The sequence below is a fragment of the Protobothrops mucrosquamatus genome, unplaced genomic scaffold (assembly GCF_001527695.2).
Source record: "Protobothrops mucrosquamatus isolate PMUCROS unplaced genomic scaffold, P.Mucros_1.0 scaffold_259, whole genome shotgun sequence".
NCBI lineage: Eukaryota > Metazoa > Chordata > Lepidosauria > Squamata > Viperidae > Protobothrops > Protobothrops mucrosquamatus.
The window spans coordinates 138,682-152,832 of NW_015386335.1; the positions used below are offsets into that span (position 1 = coordinate 138,682).

General features: G+C 49.6%; 3 protein-coding genes across 3 annotated transcripts in view; 1 reads left to right on the forward strand and 2 right to left on the reverse strand.

Annotated features, from left to right (window-relative positions):
- LOC107302441 (aflatoxin B1 aldehyde reductase member 2) overlaps positions 1 to 792 on the reverse strand; it is a 10,112-nt gene extending 9,320 nt beyond the window's left edge. Inside the window, exon 1 of the mRNA XM_015831544.2 lies at positions 702 to 792. Within this exon, the coding sequence (XP_015687030.1) occupies positions 702 to 792 (91 nt within the window). The remainder of the gene's footprint in view (positions 1 to 701) is intronic.
- A 1,013-nt stretch (positions 793 to 1,805) lies between these two features.
- SLC66A1 (solute carrier family 66 member 1) lies at positions 1,806 to 9,353 on the forward strand. The gene is made up of 7 exons (XM_015831548.1): positions 1,806 to 2,046; positions 3,279 to 3,408; positions 3,628 to 3,715; positions 5,031 to 5,188; positions 6,622 to 6,714; positions 7,366 to 7,551; positions 9,089 to 9,353. Exons 1-7 carry the CDS (start codon positions 1,874 to 1,876, stop codon positions 9,185 to 9,187), a joined length of 927 nt encoding a protein of 308 aa, XP_015687034.1. The 5' UTR covers positions 1,806 to 1,873; the 3' UTR covers positions 9,188 to 9,353.
- Positions 9,354 to 12,558: 3,205 nt separating this feature from the next.
- Positions 12,559 to 14,151, reverse strand: part of LOC107302442 (F-actin-capping protein subunit beta) — a gene marked incomplete at its 5' end in the record, with an annotated part of 6,517 nt that continues 4,924 nt past the window's right edge. The window contains one exon of the mRNA XM_015831545.1: positions 12,559 to 13,141. Coding sequence (XP_015687031.1) covers positions 13,054 to 13,141 — 88 coding nt within the window. The remainder of the gene's footprint in view (positions 13,142 to 14,151) is intronic.

Sequence of the window (14,151 nt, forward strand, 5' to 3'; positions counted from 1 at the left end):
TTATTATTATTATTATTATTATTATTATTATTATTATTATTAATATTTAAAGACGTTTGCCGACGTCCCTGACCGCTGGGGGCGCCCCCTAAACCCACCCGCGTCGACCCCTCGGGGGGGGGAAAAGTGGTCCGGGCCCTCCCCTCCCCCCCTTCGCGGACGTTCGCCCTCCCCCCTCCTAGGCTAGGCCCCTCCCCCGCAACGTCTCCTCTCTGGGGAGGGGTGGGCAAAGGGGCCCGGTCGACTGCCCAGGTCCGCCCCGCAAGGCGGAGCCGGCGGCCGTCAGCTGAGCCTCCGGGGCGAGTCAGCGGCGGGCAGGGCTCCGGCTTCGTCATCGCCCGCAAAGAGGCACCCAAACAAGCCCGCTAAAGCTTCCCGGCCACCGGGGAGCGAAGCAGCGTTGCCCGCAGCCCAGCGCGGAGACCCAAAGGGCCGCTGAGTCGGGAGCCCCCCCCAGAAGGAACCCCCAGCAGCAGACCCCGACCCACCTGGGCAGGTGAGGGATGCCGGCCTGGAGCCCCGGGAAAGGGAGGTGAGCCGGGCAATGCGAGGGGAGGGGGGGTCTCTCCGCCAAAGGGGGACCCCCTCCCCCCAAAGGAAGGCGGAGGATGGGGGGGAGGCCGACCCATCTCAAGGTTTCGTTGGGACCCCGGATCCTTGCTCGGCTTCCCAGTCTGAATCCCTGGAGCCCCAGACATCTCTATGAACACGGGGGGGGGGGGGGGTAGAAGACCCTCCCTCGCCTTTGGCCAGCTCCCAATCGGGGGGGGGGGGTGTCTTCGTCCCTTCCATAGCTGCGCCCACCCAGGACTACACCTCCCCAAATCCCCGGCCGCTGTGACTGGGAAGCCCACAACTCCGGAGCCTTAAAAGCTTACAACAGCCTAGTTAGGTCGGACAAACCTTTGGCCCCAGTTCTGGCTACGTTCAGGTATCCCGGGGCTAAACAGACCAGCAAACCCAGCCTCCCCAAAGCCTGCTTAAGGTGGTCGGCTTGATGTCGGTCTGTTTGGCCGCTCAGCCTGAAAACAACACAAGGTCTTTTCAGGACGATTTCGAAAGCAAAATAAATGTCCTGGGTCAATCTTGAACTCGCTTCTTTCCTTGCGCGGGTGAATCACCAAGGCCTTTCTTTTCCTGCTAAGTTATCTTGATCTATTTTTTTTTCTCAACCGGCTGTAAAAATTGTGGGGTGGGGTGGAGAGGCTTCTTTGGCAGCCTATTTTGGGGGGGGGCTGATTCAAAGGCCAAAGTCTTCCAAATTGGGGGGGGAGAGGCAGTTTTTCCCCCCCTTCCATGCTGGCCCAGCGTTTTCAACTTGAAAAGTGCTGATAAGGTTTGATTGTGGCTCCTGAGTCAGCTGATGCTTGGGTCACATGCGAACATCTGGATGAGTCACAGCTAGAGAGGAGAGGGGGGTCCCCAGCCCAGGTCCCCTTTTCCAGCCCAGCCTGGGGAATTCACCTCCACCGCAAGCGGTCCTTCAGACCAGCCTCAGATATACTGCCACTGAACAGGGCGGTTCCAGTGAATTAAATCGGTCAGTTTAGTCTTTTAAATATTGGAACAGAAGCTGGAGGCAAGCTAGGATCGCAATATTTATTTCACAACCTGCTTAACGTTCACGGGAGAAGAACTAGAATATATATATTTTTTAAATGCAAAGTTCCATTCTAGGAGAGACTGAAACAGTCCAGGGGAAAGAATGGAAGGAAAATGCGTATTTTCTTTCTTTATTTTTTTTGCCATTCACGAATCTCAAAGAGAATCCCTTCTCTCTCCTTCCTTTTCACAGGTTCCCGGTTCACAATGGACAGGGCCTTTTTGAATTTCCAGTGACTCCCAGTGCTTCATCCCCTGCCTGAGGCCCACCATGTTTGCTCATCCTCACAAGTTCGGCTTCCCCAGCGGGAACGCCTCGGATTGTGTCAACGGTTCGGAGTGGATCCTGTCCGTCTTCCATGAGTGTGCTCAGGATGGCCGGGACGTCGCCAGCGTGGTGCTGGGCCTGGTCTCCATCGCCTGCTTTGCTGGGGCTTCCTTCCCGTAAGTGGGGGGGGGGCTTCACTCGGCATCTGGAGCCAGGCTGGGAGATTTGTGCTTGGGGTGCTAGTTGGCTGGCTCCATCCTTCCTTCCTTCCTTCCTTCCTTCCTTCCTTTCTTTCTTCCCTCCCTCCTTCCATTCCATTCCATTCCATTCTTCTCATTGTCTTCCTATGCTTTATTTTTCTTTCCTTCTCTTTCTTTCTTTCTTTCCTTTCTTTCCTTCCTTCCTTCCATTCCATTCTTCTCATTGTCTTCCTATGTTTTCTTATTTTTCTTTCCTTCTCTTTCTTTCTTTCTTTCTTTCCTTTCTTTCCTTCCTTCCTTCCTTCCTTCCTTCCATTCCATTCTTCTCATTGTCTTCCTATGTTTTCTTATTTTTCTTTCCTTCTTTCTTTCCTTCCTTCCATTCCATTCCATTCTTCTCATTGTCTTCCTATGCTTTCTTATTTTTCTTTTTCTTTCTTTCTTTCTTTCTTTTTCTTTCTTTCCTTCTTTCCTTTCTTTCCTTCCTTCCATTCCATTCTTCTCATTGTCTTCCTATGTTTTCTTATTTTTCTTTTCTTTCTTTCTTTCTTTCTTTCTTTCTTTCTTTCTTTCTTTCTTTCTTTCTTTCTTTCTTTCTTTCTTTCTCTTTTTCCTTCCTTCCTTCCTTCCTTCCTTCCTTCCTTCCTGTAGCAAGAGGCCTGCCTTCCTTCCCTCCTTCAATTCCATTCTTCATTGCCTTCCTGTTTTCATTGTCTTCCTTATTTTTCATTTCCTTCCTTCCCCTTCCTTCCTTCCTTATCGCAGTAGCAAGAGGCCTTCCTTCCTTCCTTCCTTCCTTCCTTCCTTCCTTCCTTCCTTCCTTCCTTCCTTCCTTGATTTGACTTGACAAATATGTGGCTGCTCATGGGGGATAACAAAATGAAGATGACTCGTTTCCTGGGACCGGCTGGGTGTCCTGCCACGCCTGGCTGTGGGCGGCTTTTGAAATATTCCCTCCAGCAACGCCAGGAAGCAAAGAGCTGTTGTGTTTCAGCGGCTGCAAAAAATAAAATTTCTCCAAGTCTCTTCTGGGGTGGTTTAGCTTCATCCTCTGCAGAATGACATGATAAGGGGGGGGGGACACTTGCCTCATCCCCAGATCCTGGACTCCAATCCCCATCGCCCCCAGCCCCCCATAGTATAATTTACTGGTCACGGCTGACTCTGTGCTCCCTCTTGATTCTTTCTTCCTCCACCTTTCCATGCAGTCAGTTCTACCTGGCTTGTAAAACCGGCATTATGGACCAGGCCTTGTCCGTTTACTTCCTGCTGGGATGGCTGGGAGGCGATTCGCTGAATTTAGTGGGATCTTTTTTGGCTAATCAGCTGCCACTACAGGTGAGAAGCTAAAAAAAACAGAGTTTAACCTGGAGGGTTCTGCTGGTCCCGATCCCTGATCCTGAGAAAATGCCCAAAGCCATAACTGCCGGGGGTCCTTGGGATTCCCCTCCCCTCCCCTTATTTAGCCCTGCCTTCAAGCCAAGAGTTCCAGAGGTTAAAAGAGGTTCTCTCTTCATTATCCCAGAATTCCCTAAGCTTCTCCTTCTCCTTCCCTAGGTTTACACCGCCATTTACTACGTGCTGGCAGATCTGGTCATGATCTCTCTCTACGTCTATTACAAAATCAAGAACCAAAACAGAGTCTGTAAGTTGGCGTCCACCGATTTGGCACCAGGTGGCAAAACACACAAAACTCCCGTTTCTGAAATCGTCCTGTTAGGTCTCCCCAAGATTTCGATTCTGAATCAGGACTTCGACACAAAGAACTCTTTGGATGCTAAGCTGGGGGTAGGGGGGACAATTGTGGTTTTCTATCTAGGCATGCAGGCAGACTTCTTTCCCCTTTTGATAATGGGACGCTCTTTAAAATGGAGAGATCTCTACCTCCTTCTGGAACAGGAGAGGAACAGACAGCGGTTTTATTAGGAAGCACGTCTCTTGATCAAGAGGATTGGTTGATCCCGGTGCCCCTAAACCGGAGTCTCCGGGTTGCCATGAGACCACACATCCTCGCACCTGTAATGCCCTTTGAGCCAAAGTTGAAATTGTGTGAGACGTCTGCTACTCGTACTAAGCTTTTCACGCACTTCCCGTGGGTTATTTTGAACAAACATCCTGGGTTCCCCTTGATCTTATCTCTTTCTGTTTCAGATCTGTTAAACCCCCTAAAGGTTTAATAATAATAATAATAATAATAATAATAATAATAATAATAATAATAATAATAATAATAATAATAATAATAATTGGAAGGGACCTCAGAGGTCATCTAGTCCAACCCCCTGCTCAGTCAGGAAACCCTATACCATTTCGGACAAATGGCTGTCCAGTCTCTTCTTAAAAACTTCCAGTGTTGGAGCATTCACCGCTTCTGGAGGCAGGTTGTTCCACTGGTTGATTGTCCTCACAGTCAGGAAGTTTCTCCTTAGTTCTAGGTTGCTTCTCTCCTGGATTAGTTTCCACCCGTTGCTTCTTGTCCTGCCTTCAGGGGCTTTGGAGAATAGCTTGACTCCCTCTTCTTTGGGGCAGCCCCTGAGATACTGGAAGACTGCTATCATGTCCCCCCTCGTCCTTCTCTTCATTAGACTAGACAGACCCAATTCCAGCAGCTGTTCCTTATGTGTTTTAGCCTCCAGTCCCCTAATCATCTTTGTTGCTCTTCTCTGCACTCTTTCCAGAGTCTCAGCATCTTTTTTACATCCTGATGACCAAAACTGGATGCCATATTCCAAGTTTAGATCTAGTCGATGGCACGATAGCAACTCCTATGGCAGGGGATGATGGCTCTGCTTTCTGCTGGTATTTCTCCTTTGCGAAGCATCTGTCAGGAAACAATTACGCTGACATCACAAAAGCCAGTTTCCCTTTTAGTAAATTGTCTGATGGGACCGACAAAAAAAAAAAAAGAAGCGAAGCAAAGACAGACTTTTTAACCTCCAGCGTTATCTCCCTTTTCTCAGTTTCGGCTTCGATCAATGCCGTCTTCGCAGTCGCGGTCCTGGGAACCACGTTGACGCCTGCCTGGCAGGGAGATCCTGCCTCTTCTCACCTGGGTGACGGAGGGATGTTTAAAAGCCGGAGACTTCTGTCCTCTGCAGACTACCCATCAGGCTGGGAGGTAACGTTCTTCTCTTTTGGGCAGAACTGATCTTCAGTGTCTTGCAAAGACCAAGCTTTGGGTTCAAGATCCACAGACAGTAAATCCCATCAAAATGGTGGCGATAGAGGTTAGCAGTAGTTGGGGATTATGCTAAAGCAGGGGTCTTCAAACTTGGCCCTTTGATGACTTGTGGGCTTCAACTCCCAGAATTCCTCAGGAATTCTGGGAGTTGAAGCCCACAAGTCATCAAAGGGCCAAGTTTGAAGACCCCTGCGCTGAAGTTGACGGAAGCCCCGGCCTTCTTCCTGGAGACCCCAGTGGACACAGGAAACTGAACGCCCAGCAAAAGAAGCTTGGGGAAAGGGCCTGGCTGGCCCTGATAAATGCCAGTCATTTTGTGGCTCCCCCTGGTTGTGCAATAATTGCTTTTCACAAATGGAATTTCTCCCCCAAGTTAATAATTATTTCTAAATGTCTATGGAGATTCTCCGTCATCCAGGTCATACTTGTCCCAAAGGTGTTTTTTTCACGAGGCAACTGGACTTTCTTGTTTTTTCTTTGAAGACGTTTCACTTCTCGTCCAAGAAGCTTCTTCAGATCTGACTGGATGGTGGGGAGTGGAAGGATTTATACTCCTTGCAGACAGCCGGTCATTTGCATCCTTTTAGAGAGTCGTTGAGGTCAGGTGGAGGTTTATCTGCCCTCTTTGACCCCTCTTTCAAACCAGTGGTCCTCTCTGTCCAAAATGTTGATTTTGCTGTCTTTGAAAGAGTGGCCTTCGTCTTTTTAAATGCAGATGGACTGCTGAATCTTGTCCCGATCGGTTTGTTCTCCAATATTGTGCCATATGCCAAAGTCCACATTTTGGACAGAGAGGACCGCTGGGTTGAAAGAGGGATCCAAGAGGCCAACTAGGTCAAAATGCCCTGTGTCTCCAGTCTACAACACAGTCCTTTCAGCAGTTCCAAGAAGGCTCCACACCCATTAGCTCTACTCAGCTGACCTTGAGGATACAGATAAATCTCCAGGTGGCCTCAACAACTCTCTAAAAGGATGCAAATGACCGGCTGTCTGCAAGGAATATAGATCCTTCCGTTCCCCACCATCCAGTCAGAGCTGAGGAAGCTTCTTGGATGAGAAACGAAACATCTTCAAAGAAAAAACAAAGTCCAGTTGCCTCTTGGAAAAAGCATCGTTGGGACAAGTCTTTTCTAAAGTTAAAAGTTTACCCCTTGGGTGGGAAAAATATTAAGACAAAGATTAGTGTTGAATTTGAGGTGGCAGGTGGATTCAAGGGAGGGACAAAGGGTGATCAAACTAACGCCATGGACCAAATCACCTGTTGGCGAGGTTTCCCATTCAGTTACTTCAACCTGTTTCCTCCTGGATCCCACAATGCCTGCTGGGACGTTCTTTCTGCAGCATTCCATGACCGTTGTGTCTTTCCACAGCCTTTCACCCAAAGGGAGATATGCGGCTTTGTGATCGGATCCACTTCTTCGGTGCTCTACTTGCTTTCCCGGGTCCCTCAGATCTACACCAATGTAAGCGTTGCTTCAAGGGGAAGGGGCAAGGCCCACTTCAGAAGGGAGGGGCATATTTCAGGGAGCAGATCACCTGAAGAGGCCCCCAGACTCAATTTCCAGCTTTCTCCAGGGAAGCAAAAAATGTTTTTCAAGGCAGGGGTCTCCAGTCTCGGCTGCTTTTAAGACTTAGGGACTTCAACTCCCAGAATTCCTCAGCCAGCCATGTATGGCTGGCTGAGGAATTCTGGGAGTTGAAGTCCACAAGTCATAAAAGGGCCAAGTTTGAAGACCCCTGCCCTAACGCCTCTTTTGGAGCAAAAAACAATATAAGACCCTGTCTTATTTTGGGGGGGAAACACGGGGTTACTTCCAGCCCCGAGCATACAGTCGCCAAGCCTTGTGCTGTAGCTAAAAGCCGAATATCTGAGCTCTGTTGGAACAAAACTGGGGATTTTAAGGCTGTCCACACCCCCTGCTCTGATTAAGACAAGGAGATCCCATATACTGGTGCATCATCCTTGCTTCACTTCAGCTAGCTGTGCTCCCAGTGAATTGTGCAACCGAGTAAACTGGCTTAATGTAATAATAATCACAATTAAGGAGGCTGGGCGAAGCCTGCCTGTTGGATTGACGACCCAGGAGCTTCTCAATTTCCTCTCTGCCTTGCAGTTCAAGCGGAAATGCACTACCGGGATCTCCTTCTCCCTTTTTGCTCTGGTGATGCTTGGAAATTCGCTCTACGGCCTCAGCGTCTTAATGAAAAACCCGGATCCGGGGCAGACGGAAGGCAATTACGTGATCCACCATTTGCCGTGGCTGATTGGCAGCTTGGGGGTCCTCTCCCTTGACATCGTGGTATCCTTTTCTGGAATGGGTGGCGGTAGTGGTGGGGTGTGTGTGTTGGGGTGTTTCTGCCTTTAAACGTGCCAAGTCCAGATTTGGTGCGACAGAATCCCTTAGACAGGCAGGAAAATAGGAGAGCGCCATAAGCTTTTGGTTCAGACTTTCTGAACTGCAGTCAACGGTAGCGTCAGAGTTGAGGTGGTAGCAAAAACAGTCCTGGGTCAATAGCAATAGCACTTAGACTTATGTATCGCTTCACGGGGCTTTTTACAGCCCTCTCTGAGTGCTTGACAGGGTCAGCCTGTTGCACCTCCAACAATCTGGGTCCTCATTTGGCTGACCTCGGAAGGACGGAAGGCTGAGTCAATCATGAGCTGGTCAGGATCGAACTGCTGGTAATGGGCAGAGTTTGCCTGCAAAGCTGCATTCTAACCACTGCACCACCATGGCTTCCTTCCTTCCTTCCTTCCTTCCTTCCTTCCTTCCTTCCTTCCTTCCTTCCTTCCTTCCTTCCTTCCCAAGCAATAAGACTTATGTACTGCTTCACAGTGCTTTGCAGCCCTCTCTAAGCGGTTTACAGAGTCAGCCTGTTGCCCCCCAACAATCTGGGTCCTCATTTGACTGATCTCGGAAGGATGGAAGGCTGAGTCAACCTTGAGCCAGTCAGGATCGAACTGCTGGCAGTGGGCAGTCAGGCTGCAATGCTGCATTCTAACCACTGCACCACCATGGCTTCCTTCCTTCCTTCCTTCCTTCCTTCCTTCCTTCCTTCCTTCCTTCTCATTTCCCTCCCTCCCTCCCTTCCTTCCCAAGCAATAAGACTTATATACTGCTACACAGTGCTTTACAGCCCTCTCTAAGCGGTTTAGAGTTACCGTGTTGCCCACCAACAATCTGGGTCCTCATTTTACCCACCTTGGAAGGATGGAAGGCTGAGTCAACCTTGAGCCGGTCAGGATCGAACTGCTGGCTGTGGGCAGAGTCAGCCTGCTGCTCTTATATAGTAACAGCACTTAGACTTATATACCGCTTCATAGTGCTTTACAGCCCTCTCTAAGTGGTTTACAGAGTGTCCAGCACTTTTTTGCTTTGCCAAGTGGGTCACTTAATGCAGGTTTGTGCCTCCAGGTCCTTACTTTAATCTGTCTTCTCTCTCTCTCTCTCTCTTCCTCTCCCTCCCTTTCTCTCTCTCTCTCCGTCTCTGCCCTTCCCTTTTGCAGCCTGTGTTCCCTACAGTTTTCTCTCTCTCTCTCTCTCTCTCTCTCTCTCTCTCTCTCTCTCTCTCTCTCACACACACACACACACACACACAACCTGTCTTTAGCCCTTTTGAGGCTGCTGATGATGAGAAACCATCTTTTTGAAGTATTGGCTAACAACTACTATAACTTGGTAATTAACTCGGCTGCCCCAATTCTGCCCTGGCACGCACTTGCCCAGAGATTTCAGCCCCGTCTTTTAAACAAGGCAGCAAACACGGGAAAAGATCTTCCTGATGTTTTAAGCCTTTCAGTCCCAGAAGCAGCAAACCTTAACTCTTCGTCTTCAGATTTCGTTCCAGTTCCTGGCCTATCGCCGGAGGAGGCTGCCGGTCCTGGAAGAGAGAGACGCCCTCTTGGGCCGAGAGGAGGACTCCGTGGAGAGCTGAGCGGCACCAGGATCGGGTCTTGGCTGCGTTGGGATTCCAGCAGCGGGTTTTGGAGTCCGCCTGCGACTCTAGAAAGCCCTGGCCTTTCTCTGCTCTAGAAAACGCTCCGCCTCTGGAAAGTCGCGCCTTACGAGATCATGTCCTACCTTCTCCAGAGATTATTCCTTTGGGGGGGACGGGGGGGAAGAGGGGAGGAAAAAAAACACGGAAAAATGAACATTGAAGCACGAGACTGTATGGACTACAATGACTCACCTCTGATTCCCCAAAGGGAAAACTTGTTAATTTATGAAATAGAACTCTTGGGGGGTGGGTGGGGAAAAAACCCCCCAAACCCCAAGGAATTCAGTACCCAGCAGCTGGCTGCCTGCCTGGGCCTCGTTGAGGCTCGGGAATAAAAAAAGTCTGGGAGGGGGGGCTGTCTTTTTTTCACAACAATGGGCATTTTGGGTAGACATGGAGAAATAAATAAAAGTATTCCCACCATCCCAGCGTGAGTGGATATGGGTTCTTTGCTTAACCCTGTAGACCAGGGCTCCCCAACAACCACCACCCACGGTCCGTGGACCGGCTCCAGTCCCCGCCACGCCAGATAACTGGGCCACGCAAACAAGCAAAGCCCCACCTGCAGGATGCAGGCAGCACGCAAAACCATGCGCCCTCCGGTCCGTGCGGAAACCTCTACACGGAACCGGTCCCTGGTACCCCAAAAGGTTGGGGGGGGGCACTGATGTAGATCCTCTTATCTTACCCTGGAAGCAGCGGTGAGGGGGCTTCAGCTCTCCCACCGCCCCTTTTTTTTTTTTTTTTTTGCAAAGCAAGGGCAGCTAAGAGGGAAGGAATCCTTGCTGCTTTTCAAATAACTCAGCAGAGTTTGTAAAAGTGTCCTCTGAGCCGGGCTATATTGCAGACATTTCATGACCCAAACTAGGTAACGTCATCAGGGCTAGTAAGGGGTGGGCTTTGCTGTCGGTTTATATTCTAGTGGTTTGCCCTGACAGGTTTTTTTGGGGGGAGGGGGTCTTAAGAGTTTGGTTAGGCTGTTTGCTTCTTCGGCAGTTTCTTGACTGGGGTCTTGTTCACTTGATGGCTGGTCGTGATGGAACTTCTTTACTTTCACATCATATAGACAGATTTCACCCTCGTTTCAGTTGGGAAAACGTGACCGTCCAAAAAGGCCAGGGGATTTCTAGAAGTATTCTGACAAATTAGCCCCCCGATAGACACCTAGACCTTCACGACTTCTGCATGCTAAAGCAGGGGTAGGCAACGTTGGCTCTTTTATGACTGGTGGACTTCAACTCCCAGAATTCCTGAGTCAGCAAAGCTGACTCAGGAATTCTGGGAGTTGAAGTCCACCAGTCATAAAAGAGCCAACGTTGCGTACCCGTCAGCTAAAGAGACAATCCACCAGCCCAAAAGGGAGCCACAAGGCCCCAGCACCTCTCCGCCAGCAATCGGCACCCAGATCAGCATAGATTAACTCCAAGGTTAACATCAAAGCAACAATCCAGTCAGCAAGACCCCCCAGTCAAGAAACTGCCAAAGAAGCCAACAGAATCTCTTTAAGACCACCCACAACCAACACGGACAGGGTGAGCCACCAAATTATCAACTGACAGCACTTCTTCTAACCCTGATGACGTTACCTAGTTGGGTCATGAAACGTCTGCAAGAAAACAAGCCAGCTCAGAGGGCACCAAGGACCCCCACAGTCCTTTGCTTCCTCCTCCTCCTCCTCTCCACAAACGCCACTCCTTCTAGCACTGATGACGTTACCTAGTTGGGTCATGAAACGTCTGCAAGAAAACCACCACGCTCAGAGAGCACCAAGGATCCCTACAGTCCTTTTCCTCCTTCCCATCTTCCTCTTCCACCCCACCCCCATCTCCTCCTCTCTGCATATTCCCCTTCCTTCCAACACTGATGACGTTACCTAGTTGGGTCATGAAATGTCTGCAAGAAAACCACCAAGCTCAGAGAGCACCCAGGACCCCTACAGTCCTTTTCTTCCCATGTTCCTCCTCCACCACCACATCTCCTCTCTGCATTTCCCCCTTCCTTCTAGCACTGATGATATCACCTAAATGGGTCATGAAACGTCTGCCATGAAACAAGCAAGCTCAGAGCGTACCAAGGACCCCTCATGTCAACCAATACTCTCCTTTATTAACGAGTTTGCAGAGCAGCACGTCTTGAGGCTTGCGACATGTTGAGGTAGACTGCCTCTGGCTGGAGAGGCTCCTTCCAGTTCCACTCCCTTCCCCGCATTATAAAACCTCTTTTTCCATACCTACAGGACTCTTGAGATGGGAAGCAGGTTCCTTTCCGTGAGGAGTCCAGGCTGGTGTAAATATTTCAGGCCAGCTGGCTCTAGAAAATACAAAACTTGAAAGGTAACAAAACTGAAAAGCCCAAAACTGCTAAGAAGCTGTGAGAAATGAGGTGGGGGGGGGCGGGGGGGGATATCATGAAAAAAAGGACTCAAAGGGACACATTTGCCAACCGGTGTCCACCTTCAGTCTGAACCGTCCAGTTTCTCAAATTCTTTCCCAACTGGCAGATGAGACACCCAGGATGATGCCAGGCTATGCTCAGGAGCAGACAAAGGAGAAAACGCCATTTCGGTTAAAAAGAGCATTTCATTTGAAGCACTTAGCCCAGTGATGGCGAACCTTTTAGAGACCGAGTGCCCAAACTGCAACCCAAAACCCAATTATGCATCGTCGGGTGCCATTGGGTGGGCGTGGCCCATTGGGTGGGCGTGGCTGCGGTGGTAATGGCAGACTGGGTGGGACTAAAAAGTTCAATCAATTCCAACTTTGCAAGAATTTTGCCATAGGTTCGCCACCACTGACTTAGCCCATCCCTGCCTCCCTCCCCCCCCCACAGGCTTCGACCTGCCAATCAAAGGCTGGACCCTTGAGGGTTGGGAACAGGCAGGCAGAAGGAATCAGACACAGCCGAGCATCCAACAACGCTTTTACATTTTTTTAAAGATTTTATTTTATTTTATTTTCCTGTTTTAAGTATGGAGGCTCAAGTAGAAGATGTAGATTCCAAGTTAAGCATTACATATTTAAAAAATAATAATAACCAGTCTTTCGCATTCCATAGAAATCAAGAACGAGTCAAAAGCAGCACACCGCAGCCTCTCGGGTGGAAAGCAGAACCGGGGCGAATCTCGACAGCTTTTCACAGATCTCCTTTTTGGGTGGGTGGGTGGGCAGCTGCCCCCCCCACCGTCCCCCACGCCCCCCGTCCTCCTTTCTCAACCTCTCTCCCAAACATACACCAAACACATTTTTCCACGATGGTTTTCTTCCTTCTTTCACAAACCATGGTATTTAATAAAGGTTTTTTTTGTTTTGTTTTGCTTCTTGTACATTTTTTACACCAATATAACAAAATATGGGGGGGGGAGCAGCAGGAGACGGGGCGCACCAAGAAAAAAAGCAAAAAAAAAAAGCAAAAAAAAAGAAACATGATTGGTGGAAATATGCAGGTCGAACATAAGGCCCAGAAGAAAAGGAGGGGCACAAATCTCAGAAGTTTCTCAAAAAAAGAAAATACGTTTTTGCAAGGCTGTGGCGATAAGACAGGGGAAATTAAGCTGCTAGAGACCACCACCACCCCCCTCAAAAAAAAAACACCACAGTTTATACAGCTTTATTTGGGATGGTGGGGAAATAAAATGGAGGTTTTTATTTATTTTTTAATGAGTAGAAGAATATCGTACGTGGGAAATGAAAATAACGGGGAGGAGGCCAGGAAGGAAAAAAAAAGATTCCTAAGAAAGGGGGGGGGGCTAATGAGTGCATGGCGTGTCTTGTTAGCATCGTCAAGGGGGGGGCGTATACTGGTTTCTAACTTTGCTGTTTCCTCTTCAATGCCTCCACCAGGTCGTTCTTCAGAGCCTCCTGCTTTGATTTGTCCGCAAATGTCTGCACAGACCTAGAGGAGAAAAGAGGCAGGGGGGGTTAAGGAGGAGAACGGGGCAGGGGGTGGGGTGGGCTGGGCAGCCCCCAGGAAGAGGGCGATGTGGCTGAGGACGGCGGTAGCTTCTGGTGAATTTTTTTTTCTCCCCCCAAGCAGCATCTCCGACACAACGTCCCTTCGACACGTCAGGTAGTGCTTCCCGCAATTCATAACCAGATCCCCGGAGCTGAGTTCCAGCACATCGTTAGTAGCATTCGGAGGGGGGGGAGAGGTGGTCCATCGTAACTTTCAGCGGTCATTAAACGAGGGCTATGTGTACACAGCAGCCTAGTCGGTGGGGAGGGGAAGGGGGGGCTGTTCCGGGGTTGAAATCAGTTGCAAAAACCACACCGGCAAACACACACACAGACAACCCCCCCCGTGTCTATCGCACTCTCAAGTGCAAGCAACTCCACACAGCAAGGCAAAGGGGAGCAAAGTCAGGTTTGTAAGGAGGCTTCCTCCATCATTTTCCTTAAAAAAATAATAATAAAAAATAAATAAAAACAACAACAGAACTTGCAAGAATTAGGAGTTAGTTGGTGTGAAGGCCGAGTCCCCCATGCGGACACTCTCGGTCGGGGTGAGTGGTGCTTTAGTGCCAAGGTGCCTTGTAAGCCAGTTTCAGCGGGGGGGGGGGAATGGGGGGGGCTGTACCTGAGCTGGTTTAGTTATCTGGCTGAATGTACATCTGCCGCTGGGTCAGAACCTGGGAGAGCTCCCTCTGCAACTGCTTATACTTTTGGTTGTCGGGAATAGCGTCAATTGATCTGGAGCGAGCGGGGTGGAGACGGAAGAGGGGAGCCAGCCGAGGAAGGAAAGAAAAGGTCAGACAAGTTTGGCAGAGAGAAAACGAGGAAGAAGGCAGAGTGGTGGCGTGTCTGTGTGTGTGGTCAAGAGGGGAGAGAGAGAGAGAGAGAGAGAGAGAGAGAGAGAGAGAGAGAGAGAGAGAGAGAGAGAGAGAGAGAGAGAGAGAGAGAGAGAGA